The sequence below is a fragment of the Apis laboriosa genome, unplaced genomic scaffold (assembly GCF_014066325.1).
Source record: "Apis laboriosa isolate Shangri-la unplaced genomic scaffold, ASM1406632v1 scaffold18_cov149, whole genome shotgun sequence".
NCBI lineage: Eukaryota > Metazoa > Arthropoda > Insecta > Hymenoptera > Apidae > Apis > Apis laboriosa.
Window position 1 is genome coordinate 1,919,361 of NW_025222233.1, and position 25,962 is coordinate 1,945,322.

The window sequence follows — 25,962 nt, forward strand, 5'->3', positions numbered from 1 at the left end:
TACGTCCTTGAGCCTGTTAGGAAAAGCGTCACGCACTCGACCTCGCCTCGTCCATCGAGCGTCGCATCGCACCTGATTCGGGATATCTACCACTTCCCTTCCTCTGCCGCGGCGGATCGTCCGCTGTAGGACTCGAATGGGGGAAGGGAGACGGGAGAAAGGCGGGAAGAGTGAGAAAGCGCGAATCGGTCGGGTCGCGCGAGGGAGCGTGTCGTTGGCTCGCGTCTTGCACGAGATCGTTCCCGCGGAGGCAAGCCGTTGCAAATAGGCGTTGCACTCTAGATCGCTATCAGTGTGGGTAAACGTTCGAGCGTTTCACCGTCGGGCCCCGGAACATAGAAAACTGGGAGTTCGGCTCGTATATCACGCCGGTAGATAAAAAGTTTTTCGCCGGGAACCGCGAGGTTATCTCGCGGATTCCTGGTAAATGTTCCCCGAAGCGAGGCAGACCGGGGCGTCGCTTAATCCGGCCAGACCATTATACGCCAGACGTAGTCGATCGTAGTCACGCACGGCTCACAATGTTCAAGAACGTGTTCGTAATAGTTTTCCCAACGGATCCATCCGACTTCGACCACCAAGCTTTTCAAGCGCGAGAAAGAAAGCCGATTCGTCCGATTTTTCCTTTCTTTTTTTTTTTTTTTTTAAGAAAACGCGGAGAAGAACGAACGTATATAATAACTCAACCACCACAGTCGACGATGTTCGACCCACGATTAGAATATCCGCGATTTCCGCTTAACGCTTCGCGGCCAGACACGATCGGATGTAACGCGAACTCGAAATCGAGCGTGTTACTTACTTAAGCCGATTAATGAGATTATCGGGCGGGAGAGGAGAGAGTAGAAAGGATGGAATTGTCGCCGTTTCGAAAATGATATTTCACCGTTGTATTTGATATCGTATCGTTGGTAGCAGGGGACTCGTGGAGTATATCACTCGGCGATACAAATTTACTACTCGTTACTACCGGAAAATACGGTAAACGCGGGAGAAGGGAAGAAGGAGGAGGTCAGTGATCTATGAGCGGTGGACTCCTCCCGTCACGATCCGGCGTCGTACTTTATACCGTCGAACGCCCTTACCACGTGATTTACTTGCCTCCGACTTCCTTCGAAAGAAACGGGTCCCCGCGAAATCGTCCCCTGGAACGCGTTACGCCTCGCGCGTCCCGGATGAAATATTTTCGCGTGCTACCGTGCTACCTGCCTGCCTGCCTGCCTGCCTGCCTGCCTGCCTACCTATCTACCTAGCCGGGCCGAGAGCAGCTCGGTCGAGTGGGAACGGAACGGAAGGACGGCGGGCGTAATTAAAATCGCGGCAAGGAACGAACGTGAGAAACATGGGGCGAAGAGGGAGTCACGGTGAATCCGTCTGTTGCGGCGATAATTAACCGAGCGACCGTCACCTTAGAGCCGGCCGTCCTCTTGGGAGCGAGAATTCTCGCCTTGCGCATTCTGTTTAAAAGTTAATATTTAGTAAACCACCGGCCGGCGACCGGTGTTTTATTAACACGTGCCGGCCATGTCCGCAACGCGTGCCAAGCGTTGGCGGTTGGTCAACGGGGGAGGGGAGGGGAGGTCGAGTTGCTACACACGACGATTACAAAACAAAAGGGGAGCTTAATCGCGGTGGACAGTGGTAACAACGCCGACGCCTCTTTTTTTCTAATATATCCGCCACGATAACTCGTCTCCGCGGCTAGGTTATAAATTTAGAGTTTTCCGTAAAATTAGAGAACCGAGAGCATTTTCTCCCTCTTTCCTTTTCCGATATTTCGCGATCTTCTCTCTTTCTCCCTCCCCTTGCCCCTGCCCAGTTCGAGAAGTACCGGTAATTATATCGTATTACCAGCAATTAAGGGAACTTTTGCTGACCTTTTGCCACGCATCGCGATGTCTCTTGACCACGGGTGGAACGGTCTCCTAGATAAGAGAAATTTAACTCGAACGTTCGTTTTTCTCTTTCTTCGGGGGAGAGGTTAAATTAAGGGAAGCCGCGTTTGGGAAAAAGTCGCATCGTGGCGAATCCCCCCCTCCTCTCGCTCGTTTAATCGCTTGCGTTCGTGCGAGCGCGATTTCGCACGCGAAATTTTAAAAGATACCGGAGTTTTTGTCCGCCCCGACATTGCCTCGACATTTTTGAATACAATTTTGAAACCGCCGCTATAACGAGCGGAAAATCGCGAGACGGGATCGATCGATATCCATCGATGTAAAAATTCAATCTTCAACGACATCGTCCATCCATCGCGAAGAAAAAGAGAGAGAGAGAGAGAGAGAGAGAGAGGGGCGCGTGAAGTTGCGTGTTCGTGGACAGTGGAGGAGTGTGCGTGACGCGGTGAACTGCGTGTAGGAGCGTCGCTCGGCCGACGCACCGAAATAGAATTTCGAAATAGACCCAATATTTTCGTCGTCTCGCATTTGCGCCACCTCTCTCTGCTCGCCTGCCAGCGTCTTCTCTCGTGGTAGTCGTGGTAGTCGTGCTCGTCGTCTTCGTCGTTCGGCCACGTCGTCGGTCCCGAGAACGCGCGAGAAAAGAGGGAAAGGAGGGAAGGGGGGAGGGAGGGACGAGCCTCCTCTCTTCCCTTCTCTTCCTCTTTCGATTCCTCGCGCGCGCTTCTTTTCCCGGCAAAGGGGTTCTCTCGCCATTCATATCGAGAACGTTTCGGAAATTTACTCCAATTTCCGGACGTGAAACGAATTATATAGGCCGTGTTCCCCGCTCTAGACCTGGGGGGAGGGGGGGAGTTTCTGATTTCCGAACAATGAGAAAAGAGAGACGTCGCAGGTAAAGACGAACTTTTTAACCGAGTCCGCTCGTTACTGCCCGTTTTAGAAGAATTTTCTTCGGTCCCTTCCTCCTCCAGAGATTTTCCTTTTTACCCTAGCTACAGACTAGGATGGCGAGCGACGTAACCGTGAACGATCGCACGGATACGTTTTTGGAATTGAAACGTTTATTAGCCAAGACGAGAGGGGGGGGGGAAAGAGAGAGGGAGGGAGAGAGAGAGAGAAGAAACGGTCCGTTCGAAAAAGGGGGTAATAAATGAAGTGGGTTTTCTCCTCGTTGCTCCTTTTACGGCGTTCCCACGCGGTGTCCCATTAGCGGGCGAGAAATATTAGGAACCGTCGTTACGCCGATAACGTAATTGGCCGTAAATCATGAAACAAAGTCAGTTTGCGGTTGGGCCTTCGCCTCGCCTCGTGTTATAGAAAACACAACCGGAGATTCTCCTCCTCTATTCAAGGGAGGTAAGTGGATTTTCGGATTTACTTAAGGGTAGAGAGAGAGAGAGAAAAAAGAAGGAAAAAGGGAAGAAAAGAGAAGAAAAATTGTCCCAAACTTCTTTTCCCAAAATAATTTCATCTCGTCGAGATTTACAACGTACTCTGGTGCACGTGTACGCGTACGCGTATCGATACGTTCGATCTCCGGACCGAGGAAAAGTTTCGAAAAAAAAAATGCTCGAATCACCGCCCGCCCTGTCTGTTCCCACGAGTGGCCACTGTGGCGAGAAGGAAAGAAAGAACATGGAGCGAGAACGCGTTTTCGAAGCGCGAAACGGCGAAGGCAGTTCGATCGTCGCCAGATCGGGAGAAGGAAAAAAAATTCCTGAAAATCTCGCGACGATCCGAGGCAATCGAACGTACGGCGTGTTGTTGCGAAAGAGGGCGAAGAGGGAGAGAGGGAGAGAGAGAGACGCGAAAGATCGGATGGGCAGGGAATGGTGGGAGGACAAACGAGTTTGTTTTCTACGATTTTCCCACAACGAACATGGCGATACGCGATAGGCACTGTCCACGTATAGAAAGATAGGTACGTACACGGAATAGCAGAGGACACCATATAAACACCGCAGTACAGTTCCGCGAGCCAGCGATGCGACTAAAGGCAGAATCCCGGTCGTGGTCGGATCCGGCTGCGGCCGCCTCGCCTTATACGATGATCGTCCGCCATGAGCGCGCTGCCGGTTGACCACTGCATTTGATGCAAAGAAAGTAAAGACGGGGATCTGCCGATTTAAGAGCAAATGCCACCGTCCGTCTGTCTCCACCGACTCTCGGCGACTTGATGTCTCTTCTGCGGTTCGATCTCGACACGCAACGCCAACTGCTCTCCTCCTCTCCATCCTTTTTTATCCCGCGTTTCGAACACCTTCCTCCTCTCCTCCCTTTCTTCCCTTCGCCCGCATCCGAGGGACGCATCGGGACGATCCTCCGCTCGTTCACGGTGGTGGTGGGAAAAGCGACCACCGATCGACCGTGTTCGTCCTACCTCCCTGTTTTCCTCTTTTTTTCCCCTTTTCCACTCCTTTCTTTTTTTCCTCGATGCCGCCACGATTATCGAGCTTTAGCCGCCACGTTTACGAGATCATTAAACCGACCGTACGACAAACGATTATTCCGATTATATTCCGTATTGGTTAACCGAACTTCGACGCGGAACAATCGAACAATTATTCGGTCGGGCTGTGACACGCCGTTCCACTACCGGGGATCGGGAGAGCGCTTACTACGCGTCCAACAGCTCCGTTATCGAATTCTCGACTACGATTAAAACAATAACAAATTTGGCAAGGAACGCGTAACGTACTGCGCCGTTTATTATCCCAATGTTATTGCCCCAATGTTATTGCCGTGTGTTTACGCGCTCGCTCGCCCTTCCCAAGAATCCGTGTCGCGCGGCTTCGATACGAATCTTCGATATACGTATTCCGCGATACGTGTTCGTCTAACGATCTCCGTTCCCCTTCCCCTTCCCCTCCCCTCTCCTCCCCCGTGGCCAATCCATGGTCGGTCGCGAACCCCGCGATACCGCGCTCCCAAACATTATATTCGTCGCATATTCGATTTCTCATTTCTCGTATCCCGCCGCTCCTTTGTTCTCCTTCCTACTCGATGCATGCGCTTCCAGATGGAAAGATAGGATTGTACGAAATATTGTACAACGGGCACCGGGTCTGCGAATCTTCGCGGAGCACGCTGCTTTTCGAGAAACGGCGATTCAATAACGGAGTAATTCTCTCTCTCTCTCTCTCTCTCTCTCTGTCAGAGACGCGAGAAAGGATTTCGCGAGAAATCCGTCCGAGAATTCGAGAATAACTGAACGCAGGGGAAACAGATACTGTTTCGTTCATCCGTCGCGCGTTAAAAAACAAAAAAATAAAAAAATAAAAAAAACCCAAGCTATCAGGGATACGAGCCAGATCGATTTGTCTCTCTCTCTCTCTCTCTGTACGCGTTTTGGAAACATCAATTCTCGGCGTACTCGGTTCGTCTCTATCTCTATCTGTAGCGGAGCGCTTCAGAGAAAGGGAAAGAGAGAGCGGCTACGTGATTACGAGGAGCGTTTCAACGACTCGAGGAGGAGGCGAAAAACGGAAAGAAGAAGCACTTTCTTGGGGAAATTCAACTGCGCGTCGACACGGGGCAAGGCGTTAGTGGGGAGGCGAGGAGAGACACGAGACTGACGGTCGAATAAAGAGAGGATTTTTTTCGAAGGCCCCCTCCCGGTTCATCCAGACATTCCGTCCAATTGAACTCGCAGCCGGCACGCTCGGTCGGCTCGTCCGCATCGACCGACCGGCCACGAAACAACACCGCGCGGTATCTTCTCCTCCGTGTAATTCAATTATTGTTCCGACTGGCCTCGCGACTTCAGGTTTCCCGGTTCTTATGGAAAAACGGCCAACTTCTTCTCCTTCTTCCTCTTTCTCTTCTTCTTCGGCGTCTTCTTCCTCCCCCTCGTCCCGCTTTCTCCGTCTCGAGAAGGTAGACAGACACTCGCGAACACCCTCTTCTCCTCCTCGCTTCCTCTCTTCTTCGTCCGCGCCTCCACCTCCGCCGCGCCATCAATCCCCTTCCTCGTGAGCTGCCAACGCTGCCAACACCGGCTGCCGTCTCCTCCTCCTCCTCCTCCTCCTCCTCCTCCTCCTCCTACTATCTCATCATTCGCGTCTCCTCGCGCAGCAACCACGTTCGTTTCGTTTTCGTCTTTCCAGTCTTTCTTTTCTTTTTTCGTCTCCCTCTCTCTCTTCTCGAGGAGGGAGGCTCTCCTCGTCCTTGTCCCACTCCATGAGCGAAGAGGCTCGGTTACGGAACGATGCTCGCTTTTTTTGGCCGCGAAAATTGGATGAATTAAGTCGAAGGAAAAGTGGGCATGCCAACTGCTCGAGAGGGAGAGGAGGAGGAGGAGGAGGAGGAGGAGGCGGAGGTGGAGGTCTCGGCGGAGCACTCGGGGGCAATAACTCGCGGCGTGTTGTGACTACGCGATGACGGCCAGACCGCTGGTCGCTGCTGTCTTTCTTTCCCCTCTCTCCTTCTCTTTATCGCTCCTCTCCTCCCCCCTCCCCCTCCAGCTTCTTCGCTTCTTTCCTCGCCTCTTTTATCGCCTCCTACGCCGCGAATTCCCCGTGTTTCACCTTGCTCGCTTGCACTTTTGCCCTCGTCGCTCCGTCCGTCCGTCCGTCCGTCCGTCCGTCCGTTTGTCCGTTTTCCGCCAGAATCCACGAAGAGTGTATCGGGAAGAAAGGTAATGGAGCGTAGTATTTAGATCACGATCGAGATCCGGCGATGAATTTAGAACTGCCCCCCTCGCGTTCCGCGTCGCCCGCCCGAGCTCGCGCGATCGCCGCTCGTTAGCAAAGCAAACAAAATCGAGATAGAACGTTGAGAAGCGGGCCGAGTATTTTACGTTTCACTTTTCGCTCGCACGGATTTACAAGATCGCAGAATTAAAGCGAGAGGGAGAGAGGGAGAGCCCCTGTGTCCCCTGACACACTTGACGTCATCCCGTATCGTAATGCTCCCACGAATTCTTAGCTCGTGTTCCAAGGAAAACCGTGTTTCCGTGCGGCGACCCATTCCCCGTGCATTAACCGTGGCCAAGTGTTCTCGGGCCTGGCAAGATTTCAGTCCTGATACGATCCCCCCCCGACACGAAACGCTTTTCCATCTGTCGGTCGAGAGCGCTTACGCGAATCCACCATTGCGAATTCGCGATTCCACACCGATGGAATCGCCACCCAAATCCCCCACCCTCCGATTATTATCCTCTCCACTCCGTTTAACTCCGTTCTTTGATCGGGGCGAAATAGCGATTGAACGAAAATCGAATCCATATTGCCATACCAAAGATTTCGAACTCGAGCGAATCTTTCATCGATGAATAGCAAAGTATTTTTCCAAACAATTCCGATTCAACAAAAGGACAGGTCTTGGCATGGATCTTGTTCCCTCCTTTCTTAAACGAAAGAGAAAGGGAAAGAAAAAATCGGTGAGTGAAGGAGAAACGTTGCGTACCAACGAACGAAGATTAGCCGGCGGGATTACCGGTAGAAGCTCGGATTCGCGTACAGAAAGAGAGAGAGAGAGAGAGAGAGAGAGCTCGCGACAACCTTGAACAAGCGCATTCCACCCCCTTGGATGGGGTTGCCGGCGAGGAAGGACGACAAAGCTCTCTCCGTAGTTTCGCAAATACGGGTGTTCGTCAAAGGTATCCGATCCACGAATTATTTAACAAGTCGGAGAGCAGCAGCTCGGCTCCTCGTTAATTATCAAATTGTCTGGCGATTGTACGTCTTGGAAGGGGGAGAGAGATCTTTCTCTCTGTCTCTCTCTCTCAACTTTGCTACTCTTCCGACTCTTTCTCCGATGCGAGAACATCTCTTGGCTTCGTTTAATCGTTTAAATCTATCGAAAAACGATAGTTCCGCTTTTTGAGCACTTTTTCTTTCTTTTTCTTTTTTTTTTTTTTTTTGAACTCTGAACGATACAGGTACAGGCGTTAGATGGATCGAAAACCGACGGATTCCCTCGTCCTCCTATTCTTTTCCCGCGCCACCGTGCGTTACGTGACCTCTTTCATAGATCCGAATGGGTTCTAGACCGTTCGGAAATAATACTCCGTGAGTAGGGTTATTTATAACCGCGACAACGAGCCGAACGTCTGATCTACCAGCTCCTAGTCGCCGTTACGTCAGCCGGTCTTCTATATTTTTTCTTCTTCTTCCTCTTCTCCTTCGTATTTTCCGTCGATATCGCTTCCGTACCTCGGTCGGACCGCGCGAAAAATCGCGTCGAGTCGCGTCGAAAATTAAAAAAAAAAAAAAAAGAAAAAAAGGAAAGAAGAATACAAGAATACAAGAATTGTGCGGGATAAAGCAAGGGATAAGTAACGTCGCGAGAGGGAAGAACGGTCCACGGTGTGAACGTCAACCGGAAAGCGAAAGAACAACGAAACGTGGAGGACCGTAAACGGAGGAGCGTAAATTTGACCGTGGATCGTGAGCTCCACGGGTGGTCTGGTTAAAGGAAAACGTCTGATCTGGGAATAGGTAGGAGGAGGAATCTGCGGAAAAGTGGAGCGAGGAAGAAGTGAATAGAGAAGAAAAAATAGAGAGCTTCGCGGAGGGGGGGGGGGGAAGGGTGAGTCGCGTTCGGCATACAAATCGGTGGGCGTATCCGCCAAGCTGTGGCCCCGTGATATTCAATCTACGACTCTTTAAGCCGGCTCATCCCTTATTCCGGCTAGAAAAGAAGCGTGTGTAGGAAGGGCAGTCGGTTGATAGAGAGACGCCAGAAGGAGAGGAGGGGGCCTGAACCGGGAGGGAAAACACATGTTATCGACAGCCTGTCTTTTTTTTGCTGGCTCGTTCGTGGCGGAGGTTGAAATCGAGGTTAAAAAGAAAACGGGGAAAGGGAGGAAGAGAGAGAGAGAGAGAGGAGGGGAGGCGGGATCCTAGCTCCAACTTTTTACCGAGTTTTTAACGAGATACCAAAGCGTTTTCCATGGGCTAGTAGTGAAGAGAGTGGAGAGAAAATCGAAGAGCGGAGAGGGACGAGAGGAGAATCGTGTTTCTTGGAACGCTGTGTCGTTTGGACTCTTTTTCTTTTCTCTTTCGATTCTCTCTCTTTGTTTTTTTCTTTTTTTTGTATCACTTTCGCGCGGATAACAAGGAGCAAAAGTTCATCATTGCTCGATGGATGGATGGATGGATGGATGGATGGATGGATGGATGGATCGATCGGTCGCGTATATAGCAACGCCACCACGTGATTGTTGCGACACGATACGCGTGCGTTGACTTTAAGTTTGGAACCTTGAATTTCGCGAAAGCGGGACGCGAGGCTTCGGATTGCTGCCAGCGAGCAGTCATTAAAGATTAACGATATCTTAACATTCACCTCGTTACCGTGATTCGCGACGTATAAAAATACCCATTTACTCGTTCCATTTCGCGTTTTCGACCGAGAAAGGGAAAAGAAATCTTCTTCTTTCCGAACGAAGAAGAACGGATACACCACCGTTCCGCGATTTTCCAAACGCGGACGCGCTCGCTGCTTAAAGAGAGGACTCGAGGGGGGAAGGGACAAGCGTCGAGGCATCGTTAATCACGAGGGAACGTTATGTCCCTGGCAGAAGTAGTCGAGCGTCAGAAATGCCCCGGTACGATAATGATATGGCCGTAATTCAATCGGCGATGACGACAACCGATAGCAAATTATCGCATTGTATCCGGGAACATTGATTGTCCTACGGCAATAGTTGATGCTGGCCACATTTCGTGAATCCAAGAGGCCAGCTCGCATCGAAGGGAAAACATTTCCATCGAAATCCCCCCTCGAGGGAGGAGAATTCGAGGGAGAAAAGGGAATCGTAACTCTCTCTCTCTCTTGCCTCGAAAGGGTGAGGCGCGCGTCTTTCATCATCGAGTATACGAGTGAATTCCTGCACGGCGATCGATCGGTCGGACAAAAATTTCGTGGAGATAGAATTTTTGGAAGAACAGAATTCGCGGGAAAGTTGGATTCGGCGTTGTTTGTTGGATCGCGGAACAACGGCTTGGACGAAATTGGGACGATAAGAGGATCGCGGGAATAGACGTTATCGGGTCGAGCGTGATAATGTCGGGTTTCATTATCGGGGAGGATGGGGGGAGGGGAGAATCTGGTCTGCGAGCGGATAAGCGGTCTCCGCGCGGCCGTTTCACGAGGCACATCGACGCGGTTCACCGTTCACTGATCGCTCCACGCTCGGGATCGCTAAAAATAATCACGCTTGAGTGACCGGCCACGTTAGATCGGCAGTCGCCCAGCAGTCTACTCGATCGTCGACAACATAGCGAACGACATGCCGCAATTTATTCCGTGTTCCAGTTCGTCGTACCGTCGGAATCGACCGCTCGACAGGGACCTGTTCCCATTTATCGCGATCGAATTATTACGTTAAACCTGCACGTATTAACGCTGTGGGATTGCTATTTCGAGTCCTATTCCGAGTTATGTATATTATGTTTTATTACATCGGCCCGATCGTTAATCCGAGATTATAAATATCGATGGGAGAAGAGAGAAACTCGTAGTTTCGTTATATATATACACACACATATATATATATATATATATATATAAAATATATATATATATATATATAGCGGGATATAAATTCCAGCGTGGAAGCGTGGAATTTCACCGGACGAACGAAGGACTTTGTAACAGCGTCGCGTCACGCTTCGATCACCCCGCGTAGTGGACACTATCCCGATCGGTGAAGCTGGCTTTCACCATCGATCGATCTTCCCCCTCCCTCTCTCTCTCTCTCTCTCAAATTAATTTTCCAAAAGGAAAAGGAATTAATTATCTAAAAAAAAAAAAAAAAAAAAAAGATAAATGAAAAGGATTCGCGAAGGTGACGCGAAAGGTCCGAATGTCGCGACGGAACGAGCGTACCACGGCGCATCGCTATGCAATCGCATTCCGGGTAAACTAATTTCGATGCGAGCGAGCCAGGTGGAGCGAGGCAGCGGTATGAAGAGAAAGAGAGAGAGAGAGAGAGAGAGAGAGCACCGGTTCTCCAGATCGACGGCGGCGGCGGCGGCGGCGGCAGGAGCAGCAGCAACAGCAGCAGCGGCGGCGGTGGCGGCGGCGGCGGATCACCTCGGAGACCTCGTGCTCGAGGCTGGATCGGCCGGCCGCCCAGCAGTCTACCTGCTCGCCGCTACAGTGTATACACACACCACACGTGTGGTCCCCCACCCTGATCCACTCGCATACCCCTACCACCACCTTATGCACGTGCGTGTGCGACCGTCCGCCTGTGCGTGAGCCACCGTCCACCGGTATATAGAGCGTACCTGCGGGTTCCTCTGAGTATGGGCACAGGGCCGTACGTGCTCTGGATACGTACGTGCCGATTTCCCTCCCCCCCGCCCTCCCACCGCCCGGGCCCACTTCTCTCCCCTATTCCTTTCTTTCTTTCTTCGTTCCTTCCTCTTTCACCCCTACCGCCCCTCCCCTCACTCCCTCTCTCTCTCTCTCTCTCTCTCTCTCTCTCTTTCTCTTCTACACCAGCTACGTACACCTCGCTTTGTCTCTAACGTGGCCAACTCTATCCATCTCCTCGCTACTCCTCTCCCGATGCCCTTGTGCCTTACTCCCCTTCCTTCCACGATCAATCTCGCGGTCCCGGTGTACGAACGAGCACTGTTCCCGCTAAGTCGCCAATTATGCCTCATCGACGGTCCTCGGGGAGGATCGGCCGGGGGCAACGGACGGAAATGGATCGCCGAAATTCTCCTCGGATCGAGTCTCGAGCGCGTAACCACGCTCCTATTTCGTTAATTAACCCGCTGATCTTGATAGCACGAGGCGCTAATACGATCATCCCTATTTTATCCATGACCCATATATTCGACTTTCGAAGGTGGTTCACGTTCCTGACAGGGGCGAGCACAACCGTTCGCCGTTTATCGTTTCATTTTGAACGGAAACGATCGGATACGATCCCTCCGTTAGAGGGATTTGCCTCGAAACGCGTGTTAACTTAAGGGGAACGAAAAGTTTGGATGAAAAGCGAGAATACGAATTCTTTTTCGAAGCATTCGTTCGACTATCCGCACCGGGCACCGTTGCACCGTAGGCACCGTTGCACGACGATACGCGTCCTACATACGCCCATCGGATAATCGACGCCGATTAATTTCTACGGTGATCCCCCGTATCGTGGATAACGCGGCATATGTTTCTCCGGCCTTCGATGGATACACCCTCCCTCCCGCAAAATTCTCGAAGGGAGAAAGAAAGGAGAAATTACGATCGAGAAGGAATCGCCGAAATAACTGGAAATAGCTGCGAGCCGTCTGTTTCGAGAGCTGTCATCGTGCCGACATATCGCGGCTCCAAGATTCTAGCGGCTGTTGCACGATAACGCGATATCGCGTGTGTATCAGTGGAACGGGCGAACGGACGAAAGAACGGAGGCAGATATCGCGGCGTCCAACTCTCCGCTAGTTACACCATAATGCGCAATCGTGTTGTATCGTGCACCGTGGCCGTACGATCCAAGAATAGAACGTAGAAATTTCTGCGAACGCGAGAAATGCTCTTAATCCGGCCCGGTGGGGCACCGGCTTCCGAAAAGGATCGAATCGTTTTCCCTTCTTTATCCGCCGTATTACGATATATATATATATTTATCCCCGTGCGGATCGTGTATCGAGGTAATAAACGTTGCCACGATGCATCGATGATAAGGGGGAAACGTGCGACACGCATGACTAAACGTTTTCCCGTAAACTACAGATACGGGGGCTTTAAATGCCCCGCTTATCTTTCGCTTTCGAGATTACGCTCCGAAGTTCATTAATCGTGGGAGAGAGGAGAGTCGATTTAAACGAAAAACGGACGTTGACGATCTTCACCGATCGAAGGAGGGATCGAAGAATTCGATAGCGATGCGTCTCATGGGATGCAGTTTGTTTAAATAACAACGAGAGAGAAATTTATTAGTAGTCGATTCGAAGGATCGAAATTCGTCGTTGCGTCCCGATTGATTCTCGTACGGCGCAACCTATAACCCCCGAGCGAGCCAGAATCTGGCAATCTGGAATCGAAGAAGCGCGATCCAGGCGGATCGGGCAAAGGCGAGAAGAGAGCAGAGAGAGGATACGATAACAGCCTACTGTATCCGAGGGAGGCCGGGACAAGTGACGACGAGGATAGTCGCCCGCGACACGACTATGCTCTCGATATTCCGTTTTTCTTCGACGCTGTCTCGCTCGGGTGGCATGGACGGGAGTGTAAAGCCAACAGAAGTAAGGACGGGTTTCCGATTAAGGCCTTATAATTGACGTCCCGGGTCCCCCCCGCCCCCCCCCTCCCCTCCCCCCGTCTGGCTTAGTCACCGGCAACCGGGAGAAGGGCTGGCGGACCCGCTTTTGCGGATCGCGGATCAACGAACCGTCGCCGAACGCACCAGACGCGTTTGCGCCTCTTTTCACGCCCGATCTCCCAACCCTTCCCTCGCTTGGCCCACCTTCGTGCGCTTCGTCGTCGTAGTTTTCCCGAATTGAGAAGAAAGGAAAGGAGTGAGAGAGGGGCGAATGCATAGTTGGACGGGAAACTTTCGAAGGATACTTCTTCGCGAAAAAAATATTCCTGCGGAGTTTTAGCGTTGACAGATGATCACAACGATTATTATTCTCGTGTTGGGGGAGGGGGGGGAAGAAAGAAATAATCTCGATCGAGAGAGCGTTTTTACTTTCGAATGTATTCACACACCCAAACAAACAAACCCGATGTAAACTTTGGTTATCCGATATTACGTATATCGAGCTTACCGAGTGAATTATTATAAATACGAGTGGGAATAATTTCTCGATAAGAAAATATCTTGCGTAACGGGGAGGCAGATTTACGAGGCGCCATCGCGAGACTTCTTTTTTTTTTTTTTTAACGATCCGTGACAAAGATTCGACGAGATTATCAAGATTCGAAGCTCCAAGGGAATCCAATTTTACCCCTCGACGTTCACCCGTACATGATAAATCGGTTTAAGAGGCGGAGACGAGGCGACGAAGCTACCGAGACGAGATACTCGGGCGCCTGATAATGGGATAAGTCGCGAAAACTTTCGATACGCGTCAACGAGGATGTGTGTAATACGCACAGGTGGAGGGAGGTGGGGTCGAACGGGACCAACAATTCTCAACTCGTAAACGAGAGGAGCGATTCGAGAGCGACGCTAACGAGAGCCTCGAGCCAAGATGCCGCGAGGGAGGGGGGGAAGAAGCATCAAAGAACTTTTGCCACCTTTGCTTCGATATTCGCGCTTTTGGGGGGACGACTCGATCATCCTCGACCTTCGAAAAATCCAGATATCTGCAATAATCTTCCCCTTAACCAACCCAATCGGAATATATATATATATTATATATATATTTGTCACGCTAGTCGTTACGCGTGTTTCTGAAAACTAGCTGCCTCATCGAGTGACGCATTGTTATCTACGCGATTGTGTCACGTCGATTAATCGACGATCTCGAGATATATTTGCAAAATATGTAATTCTTGTCGTGACTAATCGAACAAACAACCGGTTAACATCGAATGGAAGCGTGGTATCATGGCCGGAGTTGGAAAACACCGAGTGTCACCGGTGAAAAGGCAGGCCACATGTGCTCGACGACGACGACAATTCGTCAAAAAAAGCCTCGCAGATGTTCGGTGACGAGCTACTTTCGATATCTACGCGACTTATCGCGATAAATCAAATCGTCGTCGTGGTCGACGTCGTCGACGTGGTCGTCGTCATCGTCGCCGAGTCTTTGGCCGGTGATCGCCGCGGAGGGAAGGAGAGGAACGGGAGAGGAAAGGAGCGCGTTGAACCGCGAGCAAATTGGACCACCTTCAAAACTTGACGCTCGTTACTGGTCTCGTGTTCCGGTGGAAATGCCCCGATCGCTTTTGTGTCGCGATCGTCTATGTATCGGTGATGATGGTGATGGTGGTGGTGGTGGTGGTGGTGGTGGTGGTGGCCGATCGCCGCTGTTCGAATAGGAAAGAAGAAGAAAAGGCGACGACGAGAGTGGCCGAGGCACTCGGCCGCTCGCGTGTGCGAGCGAGCCACGCACGCCGACTTGAAGGCGATCCAACTTACGTGGCGGTTTAAATATACGCGTGTTCGCGTCTCGATTACGCGCCTCGAGGAAAGCACCTCTTCTCTTCTACGTGGGCGTGCTAGCACAGCCAGAAACGAGTCTCAGATACGATAAGTAATAGCGTCAAACCGTGGTTACAATTTATTGTTCACGGTTCTAACTGTCGGGAATGATTTTGCCGAAGCCGAAAGACGTTCTACGAGTTTGCATCGCGGCCGGATTAGGTTTCTAGCGCGAGGCGAATATCGTTTCTTTCTTTTTATTTTTCTTTTCTCTCTCTCTCTCTCTCTCTCTCTCTCTGTCTTTTTTCCTTTTCCATCGTATATAATCCGCGCGTATCGGAGAAATGTCACGGTGGCTTCGCGTCCAAGCATCTACGCGTATGATATTAAAAAACGGAGAACGAAAAAAACGAAAAAAACGCAAAAAAAAAAAAAAGGAAAAAAAAAAAATGGAAAACAAGATAGCGCATCGGTGAAAGATTTTTTAACGGAATTCAGAATGAAATGTAACGTGTTTTCGATACCGGTGTAACATCGGGTTACACGGTACGAAACATCGAAATAATAGCGAATGGAGAGAGAGAACACGCATCGTCGAGAGATGCGACCCGATGCGATAGATGGGGAGGTCGCGGATCGAAAGCACGCAGCTGCAATAACTCCCGATCGTTCTCAATAGTCGTTTCAGAGGCGTGGAGAGCGAAGCTCTTAGATTAATGGGCGAGAGATGATAATCGTACTCACCGTAATCCGGTCGAATGACAGCCTGCACCGCCTGTTCGTTCTTCTTGCTTCGTATCACGGGCTCACCGAGGATCGTGAAGTTTCTGGGTCCCACGCGGTTCACAAACACTAGATACACTTTACCCCTCTTAATATTGGCTCGCACCACACCACTCTGATTATCGCGTTGCTGTTGCTGTTGCTGCTGCTGCTGCTGCTGCTGCTGCTGCTTCCCGTCGGTGTCGTAGCCGCATACGGTCGACTTCCCGGGCGCCGATTTGTCCCGAAAGTGTAACCTCACGCTGTCGTTCTTCTGAAGCGGTTGGAAACCGGGCTGGCTCTTGTATACTTGCTTCACCTCGAACGTTACCGCATAGTTCGAGCCCGGTTTCCTTACCGACGACATGCTCCTCGCCTTCCCCTCGAACACCGTTGGCGCCAGGTAAGCTCTGTTCCCAACATCGACGTCGGGGCACCAATTCTGACCCCGGCAACCCTTGTTTCGACATCTTCGCCGTTGCTCCCGCGGAGAATCCGCTTTCGTACGATTCTTTGGTCGTTGCTTGGTCGATCTGATCACGCGCGGCCTCTCCATCGTCGACTCGGTCCCGGACGAGTAAAGAATCGGCGTTTGCGTCGACGACGAGTGACGAGGTAACCGGCTCAATCCAGACTCCTCCATCTCTGGACGAACGTTCGCCTCGTCCTCGAGACGACGATGATCGTTGACCCGTTTCGACGAGGACACGAACACCTCGCGTATCGTGTCGTCCAACTCTTCCCCCGAAGCCATGTACTCTTCCTTCGAGCCATGCTGGGGGTGAAGGTTGACCGAAACAGCGGAAACTGTTCGATATCCGGCCGAGGATTCCACGATCCTCGTGGAAGAATACTCTCGGTGGGATGCCCACTCCGAATTCGACTCCTCCTCGACGAATCGTTTATCGTTCTCGGCAAGTTGCGCGTCCGACACCGATCTCCCCTGGTGTTGGTAATGGTGGTGGTGGTGGTGTTGGTGGAGTCGTTTCGATCGTTGTTGGTCGGTTGTCGGCCGGGAGGACGTTGGGAGGACGTCGTGAACCGGTAATTTGTAATCTGTGGTAGGTTGAGCGAGGGTCTGCTCGGCTGTTCGTAGCTCGCGTCTATCGATAGTTCGCGTAACGAAGTTCCAAGTTGGTGAACGGTAATCGAGGGGCTTTTCAACGGCGGCGATGCTCATCGATGGTAGATGGTCGCTGGTGGTCCTCGTCGACGTCTCCTCGAGGGAGTTCCGATTGGCGGGGGGTGCCGCAGCGAGCGCCAGTGCGCCCCACCAGCCGCTTAAGATCCCGGCCAAAAACAGAGACGCCCACATCATCCGACCTGGTTGCAGGTTTGATCGGGGGTGAGGTCGACACCTCGGTCACCCCGAACGCACCACACCGTTCTCTGGCACACCTCCCTTCCACCCCCTATCTTTCGTTCTTCGACTTGGAGAATTCGAGGCTCCAAAGTTCCCACGCGAGAGAGGATCCGTCTCTCTGTCGATGCCGCGTCCTCCTCTCTCTCTCTTCCACTCCTCTTTTCCTCAGCCAAGATTCATTCGTTCCGAAACTGGTCTTTTTTTTTTCCCGCGACACCTCCCCTTTCGCTCGCTCCCCTCCCGTGGTTTCGGGTTTCGGTCGTCGGAGAATGCGATAACACTGTTCACGAAGTGTTGTACCACCGATAGCAGCACAACATCGGGACTTCCACCTGACAGATTCTCGGCTGTCCGCTCTTCGACCAACGCAGTACCGTCCTCTTCATCCTTGATGATGGATCTCGATGGATGGATGGCGGCACCAACACCGAAATTTCGTACTGCGAGATCTATCCGCGATTATCGAAAACGATCACGTCCCCCGATTCCGCTCCCTCTAAACCGCATCGAAACGTACAGTTCAAAAATCGCGATCATCCTGTCTATCGTTCGAGAATAACATTCTGCCCGCGATTCCACTCTATTCGTAAGCACGCCAGTCGATTCGCGATTGTTTATCCTCTCGCCGTCTTCTCGCTCCCTTCTTGTCCGTCCCGTTGTAAATATTTTCCTTCTTACATGTATATCGCTACGCGATACTCCGATATTTGGAATAAAGAAGCATTCACGTTTCTGCGTAATTCGAACCGTTTTCCAACGTTTTCGACGATGGATGATCGATCGTTCCCGTTAACCGTTTCGTCATCGAACCGATGGATTAGAAATCATCTGCGACACTGTTCGTATTCCTTCGCTCGCAGTCTTCTTCTCGCCACTCCTCCGCCGGCGACACTGTTTCCGTATCTCGAAATAAATCGTCGAGAGTCGATAAAGAATTTCGCGCCACCCCCGATGTCGTGGCCCGGTCTCTCGTCGTATCACGTTGCACTCCGAACGAGGAAAAGCCGAGGATGATGACACACGACGTAGGAAGGAGCGGTAGAATAAGAAGAAGAAGGAAGAGAGGAAGAGAGGAAGAGAGAAAGAAGAAGAAGAAGAAGAAGAAGATGAAGAATAAGAAGAACAAGAAAAACAAGAAGTAGAAGAAGAAGAAGAAGAAGAAGAAGAAGAAGAAGAGGATAACGATGACGACGACGACGACGACGACGACGACGACGAAGAAGACCAAGAAACTGTCGGCTTCCTCTGACCAGTCAGAGAGACACACTATTTAAATATACTCACGGGGCTCTCGCGCGGTTGGTAGTGTCGACCGTCGAAGTCTAGCCCTTGCGACGCACTTCACTGCTCAGTTTTACCACACGATTCTTCCACCTTTTCCTCCCCGTCACCGTCCAAACTTGTCGACGTTTCGCGATGTTCGCGGCACCAACGCCGACAATAACGACGACAAACACTGCGCGCACGGATCGTCGTGGGAACACGGAACGAACGAAACGGAACGTGGACGCTGGTTTGCGAGAGAAAATTGCCGGCAGACGGTGAACGGAACGAGCGTGGTCGTCGGATTCGCGAGGAGGAGCAACCGAGACGATGGCACGCTCCTCGACTTCGACACCGATTCTACGATGGCAACGATGCTTCTGCTGGTGCTCGATGGCAGGCACGCGTGCGGTTAATATCGTGCGGGGGATCGGCGCGTGTGTTGCACGCGGCATGCACGAGGAGCCTCGTGTCACGTCGAGGCGGAGAAGGGATTGTCGGTGGCCCCGCGTCGGGCGCGCGCGACGGTTCAAATTAGACTGAACGGCCCGCTCGCGCAGCCCGAGGCCGGCCACAGCGCCAGCGACTCCTGGCGGGCGCCGGTCGAGTCTCTGCGCGCGCACCGTCCGAAGCGGCGACACTGAGAACCCCGCGCGCTCGCTCCACTCTACACACAGCCAGACGCCAGACCACGGGACCTTTAAGAACCTGTGTAACGACGACCTAACAACCGAGGAACCGCACGCGTGATCCTTCTCCTTCCTCGCTGCACACCGATCTCTCTCCCTCTCTCTACGATCTTCTTCCATCCAACTTCCATCCGTCTCCAATCACGAGTAAGTAGTACTAAAACATAAATGTTCTCTTTGTTACAAGACCGCCCTCTTTCTTTGGATAGGTTATATACACCCGCGTACTCTCGATTCGTGTCAATAATTCTCGTTTCGTCGTCACTGTTAAACCAGTTATGCACACTTGACACACGCCGATGATTTAACAACGCTCCGAGAGCCAAGGTTGATACGAAATCCTTACTTTCGTTCGACATTTTCACTACATTGTGATCCGAGCGTGACAGGTTAATCGGTATCCATCGCGTCAAAAGTTCGCGCATTAAAGATGGCGGTCGCGTCATTAACGGTACACTCGTGAAATGATTCGAAGCGTCTTTATGCGCTTGTTGCACCACGCTTCGCGTTACAAATTCCATTCATCGTTTTACGTCGTATTTTCACGCGGTGTTGACGTACACGGAGGTTCTACTGACCCTCGTCACGTTTATTTTTTGTTTACGCTTTTTGTGGAGGTTTCACTTTGCTCGGTGCGCTAAGGCGACATGGTTCAGCGCACAATAAGCGCCTTTCTCCGTCTCTCTCGGTTCTCCACCTCGACGTTAGATTGTCCTTCGTTCAGACATTTATAAGTACAATCTAGCGGACGAAGCTGTTACTTTTTATCCTTCCCTCCTTTTTTTTTCTTTTTTCATGCTTATTTATGTCTCGAGAAAATCTCGTTCCCAGCCATGAAACGCACATCAGGTTCTCTCGTTAACCGATATGATTTTTATTTCTTTTCATCTCGATCTTTTGTTTTCTCTTATATATGTGTATATATATATATATATATATATATATATATATATATATATATACATATCGACAAAATACGATTACGACTTTCGTAAGCACACTTTGTTGCGTCGAATATACAAAATATATTATCGGCGATATTACATTGTCGTATAATTAAATCGGTAATTCATGTGATTTCTGGCAAACTGGTTGATTATCCTAACACGAGTTAAATCGGTTCCAACCGTAGATACGCAGTAACAATGTTTTCAAAGTAGATAGAACTTTGTTTTCGCTTCGGAGATATTCACGTTTCGGACGGACATCGTTTACCTTAGATCGCTACGTTTTCGGACGAGAGATGTACGCTCCGGTCCAGATTCCATCACGGTTATTTGCTCCGAACAATTTCAAATTAGAATTCAAATTAATATCGTACTTCAATATTTACTCGCTCTTGGAAGGCGGGCCGAACAATCGAATACGTCCCGTGCATAATGACGGTGCACTTATTAAAATCAACAGCGAGGACAACAGAGCGGAGGCGCGGGTTTGCAATCAGGTTGCTCCTATAAAACGTTAAACTGTTACGAATCGGAGACCGCGTTCGAAGCCATTATTCGAGTCTCGAGGACATTTCGCTTTCTTCGTGTCTCGTCCCCTCCACACCCTGCCCTTCCCCGGCGCTCTTTTACCCGGTGTGTTCGACGGGTCGTTCCTCCTCTTCTTCCACGCTCGCGCCTTTCAGCGTCATCGGGCCACCGAAAATAAAGTCTTCCTTCGTTTCCCTGCCGCCCCCTCCTTCCCTCGCCCTCATCGCGCCATGCTTCCGACTCGAATATACGAACGCGCGCGCTAGTAGTCCCCGAGAGGTTTTTAAAAGAGAGAAGGGAGCGCCGACGAGGGAGCTCAAGAGGAATACTCCTCGAGAGCTGCCAATCAAACGACCCGCCAAGAGAGTCGACCTCTTAAACGGGTAGTTTTTCACACTCCTCCCGTGACAGATTAATTCCGAGCTAAATAGCGACACTTAAGCGTGCCGCGTCATAATTAACGTTTTCATTTCGGTTCCCTTTGCACGCCGCTCCGCACCATTCGCACGGAACTCGGCCCACGATTCTGTTTCCTTCTTTTCCACCGTTATGCTCCATCGTTATTTCGCAATTTTCAAACCCGTTCCGCGGAGCGGATCGCCGATGCGTTACGGTCGTATCGCGTTTTTGACCGCTTAAATAATATATAGATGCGGTCGGCAATCGACTGTATTTCGAATATTCGAACATTAAATAACCATGCGCTCGAATTCGGCTGATTAATCGACGTGTTTCGCTCTGTAGTCGAATATTTACGGCGCGTTCGCCAGGATAATGTACGAGTGACGAGAGATGGTCCTTCATTATCTCTCTCTCCATCGACAAAATCGAAATCGTTCCGGACCGTCGTTTTACTTCCGCTTAAAATCCTCTTGGACACCGATCTCTAAATAAATTCCACATTTCCACCGTCCTTAAACCAATTTCTATTCTCTCTCTCTCTCTCTCTCTCTCTCTCTCTCTCTCTCTCTCTCTCTCTCTCTCTCTCTCTCTCTCTCTCTCCCCCTCTTTCTCTCTTCCGTGTGTAAAATAATCTACGATACAGATTTTTTTCCTGCGAAATTTCGAGTCCATTCCTACGCGACGATTTTCCAATGGGATGGATGTCCTAAATGTCAAACCCTTCCGATTTTTTTTTTTTTTCGTTTATCACACGGTTATCCGATGATTACTAGAATGTTCCCGAACATCGATGGAATGGGGTCTAAAATGTGTTTGATGTCGACACGCAGTTACGTGTACGGACGGGGGTTAGATCGTTGGAACGTGCGGTATTCGTTTAACGATCGGCGAACGATCGATCGCACGGGCAAAAAGTGGGAGGAAAATGCAGAATGAGACGCACTATTCGATACAGTGTCACGCACATACACACACACAGGCGCGCACGACTTACCTAGTTCTCACGACACTGTTCTAATTTGTCCATCCTGTGAGTCGACGAGGATGACAAGTGGTTGGACATGCGTGTAATTTAAGGGCGGAAGAGACTCGAGGAAAAAATAAAATTTTTTCGCCGGAAAACGAGAAATATATTGTCTGGATGGAAAAAGATTTGGTCGAATCGATCCCGGGGAATCGGCGTACATACCTCGAACATGTTTTGAAAAACGAGAATGACACGTGTACGTTTTTCGCTTCTGATTTGTTTTAAAAATCTCGCGTGTCCGCGGCATATATGTTTCTGATTCGATCGTGACGAGTTCGATTACGCACGAATCATACTCGAGAATTAAAATAACACGATGTCGCGTAAGCGTTTGAAATATCTTTATCGACGAGATCTTCGAGGAACAGAGGAGACGTATAAAAATATTCGTGTTTTCGAGACTCGATTGGCTGGCGTTTCATCAACGTTTTTTGGCTAAAAAAAAAAAAAAAAAAAAAAAAAAAAAGGCAAGAAAAAGAGAAAAATATCGTTTATAGAAAAATTCGAAGCGAAACGTAATAATAGAGGATATATTGGTACGGAATCGGATCGAAAATAAATACACGGAGAGTATCGTTGTTGATAAATATTTCCTAAATATCGAAACAATTTTGCCGAATGTGAACTGCAACCGGTTCCTATAGGGGAGTGCTTTGATTCAACAAGCGAGATAAAACCTACCGTCCAACGAGAATCAATTGGTCACCGTGAGAAATCAAGATCGTGATCGAGAATGTGGTGCGCGGTTTGTTCGACAAACTGGTGTCAAGATCGACAAATAACCTCTCAGAGAAATCGATACGGCGACGATAAAGCTCGAAGGGAGGGGAAAAAGCAAGGTTTTTCCGGTAAAATGCCAACGAAATTATCGAACGAGAAATTGAAAAATTCATGAGTGTAAACACTGTTGAGTTGCGGTGATTACACCGAAAGGGTTGAAACTATCGGATGCTAAGTAGATCTATAAAGATCCCCCCCCTCGAACGGGATCAAAGACAACGAGTTACGTCCACGAGTACTATAATTTAATATTGAAATGCGTGTTCAACCCTGGTGTTCGTCGCTATTCCGAGCCGCATTCTTTTTCATCGATCACATTTTTCGATTTCCACAGTCACCATGGGCAGTACGTGTACATAGTGCTAATTGCACAGTGGAGGAACGGTATCCCTGACATTTCCGAAATCACGGTGATTCCCAGTTTCTCGATACCTTTATTACTCTCCAGCGACTATTATAGAAATTATAGCCGGGAGAGGTGCAATTATCGCGGTCTACAATGTATTAAAAGAATGTTTTGACTCACGAGATACGTATATATATATATACGGGGAATAAAGTGTTTTCGCGGGGAGGGAAGTACGATCGAGAAGCGACAAGAGGGAGAAGTAAGAGAACAAAACAAGTTTTTTAGTAACTAGCCAGAACAACTCGCCAACAGATTATCGACAAACACTTTCGATATTGGCAAATTGCTCTTACTGGGCATCCGTTGCCACTCTCTCGCCCCATTCTTTCTCTTTCTCTCTCTTCCTCTCTCTCTCTCTCTCTCTTGTTCTCTTCCTTTTGGCTGATCTTTGTGTAGGTTCGCTTGGCGAGCTGGCTGCCATGTCGTTCGCCCACAGGAGAAGTTAAATCGAATCCGCTAACTGCAGCCTAAGAACAAACCGGAAGGGACGAGAAGAGAGAAGAGGGTGGACGGGGTCTCGATACGCGGCTAACTTTCGTGGAAGTTTGATGCTTCGTAAATCAATGGCCATTCGTCGGGCCACGTTAAATTATTCTCGGCTCGGTGCACCTTCCCTTCGATGGAAGATTCTATGGATTTTAACGTTGGGGGAGGAGGAGGGAGAAGGGGGGAGGAGCTTATCTATCAACTCGGACTGATTATTTCGGGGAACCGGGACACGATTTTCGGCTCTGAGAGATGGAATTTTAGAGAAGGGGCGATCCTAACGAACTCGTAATCGAAACTTTTTAATTAGATTTAGACGAAAAGTCTGGACGAAAAGATATTCCATGTGAAGTTATTATTCACCGTCGTTCGAGAAAATAATTCGGCACTTTGCCGATATGTTTATCCAGGATTTCTTTTTTTTATTTAAAATTACTCGAAAAGGAAAGAAAGCATCTTAACATTTGTTATGCCTTGACTATTCTAGCTATTTCCATTTTTGCTTCTCCTCTTCTCTCTTCTTTTCTCTTCTTCTTCTTCTTCTTCGTTCCATTTTTTTTTCTTTTTAATAAAATTCAACGAGCTTGCAGTCGATTCACCTGGGCAAGTTTGCGCGGCGGATAAAGTTACGCTGCATAAACGTAACTTTGTAAATGAGCCACGCGCGGAACAATGGGACGGGGGAGGGGCTGTGTCTCTTCTGGAAAACTCCCGTCTCGGAAAAAAATGTTCCGGAATGAGATACCGGAACATGGCCGACGATCCAACTATCGCCTCTTCTGTTGCATAAGAGACTCGAGAGACGAGGAAGGGAGGAAAGGATGGTCGCAAGAAAGGGAGTTTGTCGCAAGAGTATCGTGATCGGTATCATCGGCGAAAAAGAAAAAAAAAAAAAAAAGAAGAAGAAAAACGAAATTCCCACGAAAGAGACGCGAACATTGGGTGACAAGATAGCGGGCATTGAATACCTCGAAGTAAGCAAGCGTCATTAATAATTTCGAGCGGGGAGAGACGCTTTAAAACTTTCGATCGTTACTTTTTCTTAAGGAAAAACGTCTATCTGTCCAAAAAAGAAGAAGAAGAAGAAGAAAAAAAAAGAACGACGAAAAAACGATAATAACACGGTAGCATATTGATCGAAGGTATATTTTTGCATGGGGGCTCGTGATCGTTAAAAATGCAACCGATGTTCGACGAGCAGCGTATTTTTCCAGGAAGCTCGTTCTTGCCGAAAAATATCGGATGAATGGAGCGCGATTTCAAGGTGCGCGCGGTAGAGCTGAAAGCCTCGTAAATACGGTTTTTTTTTTTTCACGTTTTTTCCGATGCGGGAAATTTGAACGAAAAGGCAGAACGGGGGAAAGGCTGAGACGGAGAGAAAAGATAGAGGCGCAATAAGTGGTTCGCTCGACCGTGCTGCTGACCCCCCGTCATTCGAGGGGTAAAAGCGACAGTTTAAGCCCATTAGGATATTTATGGATTGGCCTTCCGCTAACCGAAAGAAAGTGGAGGTGAGTGGCGTAGGAGTGGCGCATACGAGGGGTTGTAGGCTATTCAAAGATCTGACGGCACGCGACTCGCCAACGCGATTCCTTTCCCTCTGACGTCTTTCTCGCCCAGACATCGACACGAACACCTTTTCGGGGAGAGAGGAGGTTGGTGCGTCCTTTGCGCTCGCTTGAGAAACGAGCCGGTGATTTATGAAACGCTTTTGAAAACGAGGGAATCCCTTTAATGGGATGTCTAAACGTCTCAATTCAGGCCCCAATCTAAACTTCCATATCCAATACTCGTGTCGTGCATTCGTGTTTCTTCCCTTCTTTTGAAAGGGAGGGGCCGATGGAAACGATGGATTCCGTGACTCGACCGCTTAATATCTTCGACGAATATCCGCGTTATTTTGCGATCCCCCTCTTTAAATTTATCATCGTACGGTCGCTTATTTGCAATCGGGTATCGAACTTTGACAAAACTCTCTCATCAGCGGTGCGTTAGCTCATTGTTTTCACTCCCCTCCCTCCCCATCTGGTTCGAGCCGCGCGCGTATTCTTCCCCTTTTCCCCGATATTCTTACCCCGAGGTGTCACTACGAGTGCGTGAAAAACAGAGAGAGAGAAAAAAAGAAAAAAATCTGCTTAATTAGTATCTGCGTCATGCGAGTTTAATTAATTCCGGGGTTGGCGGTCGAGCGGGAATACGTGGTAGCCCTATGGTCGAACGGCACGTACGCGCATCGGTCGTTAGATCGTATTAACGTGCACGAACATTTTCCAGTTGGGCAGGAACCCAAGATCTCGCATTCTGCAGACGCGCTCCTTTCTTCCTCTTTAATAAGAGCCGCCTGTGTACACGCTTGTATTTCG

The 25,962-nt window shown here is 49.8% G+C and overlaps 1 protein-coding gene across 3 annotated transcripts in view; it reads right to left on the reverse strand.

Annotated features, from left to right (window-relative positions):
• Positions 1–18,201, reverse strand: part of LOC122711934 — a 197,224-nt gene extending 179,023 nt beyond the window's left edge. For all 3 annotated transcript variants that reach the window (XR_006346231.1, XM_043931130.1, XM_043931129.1), the window contains exon 1: positions 15,688–18,201. Coding sequence is in view for 2 of the 3 variants with exons in the window: in XM_043931130.1 (XP_043787065.1) it covers positions 15,688–17,023 (1,336 nt within the window). In the remaining variant the exon portion in view is untranslated. The remainder of the gene's footprint in view (positions 1–15,687) is intronic.
• Positions 18,202–25,962: the final 7,761 nt, after the last annotated feature.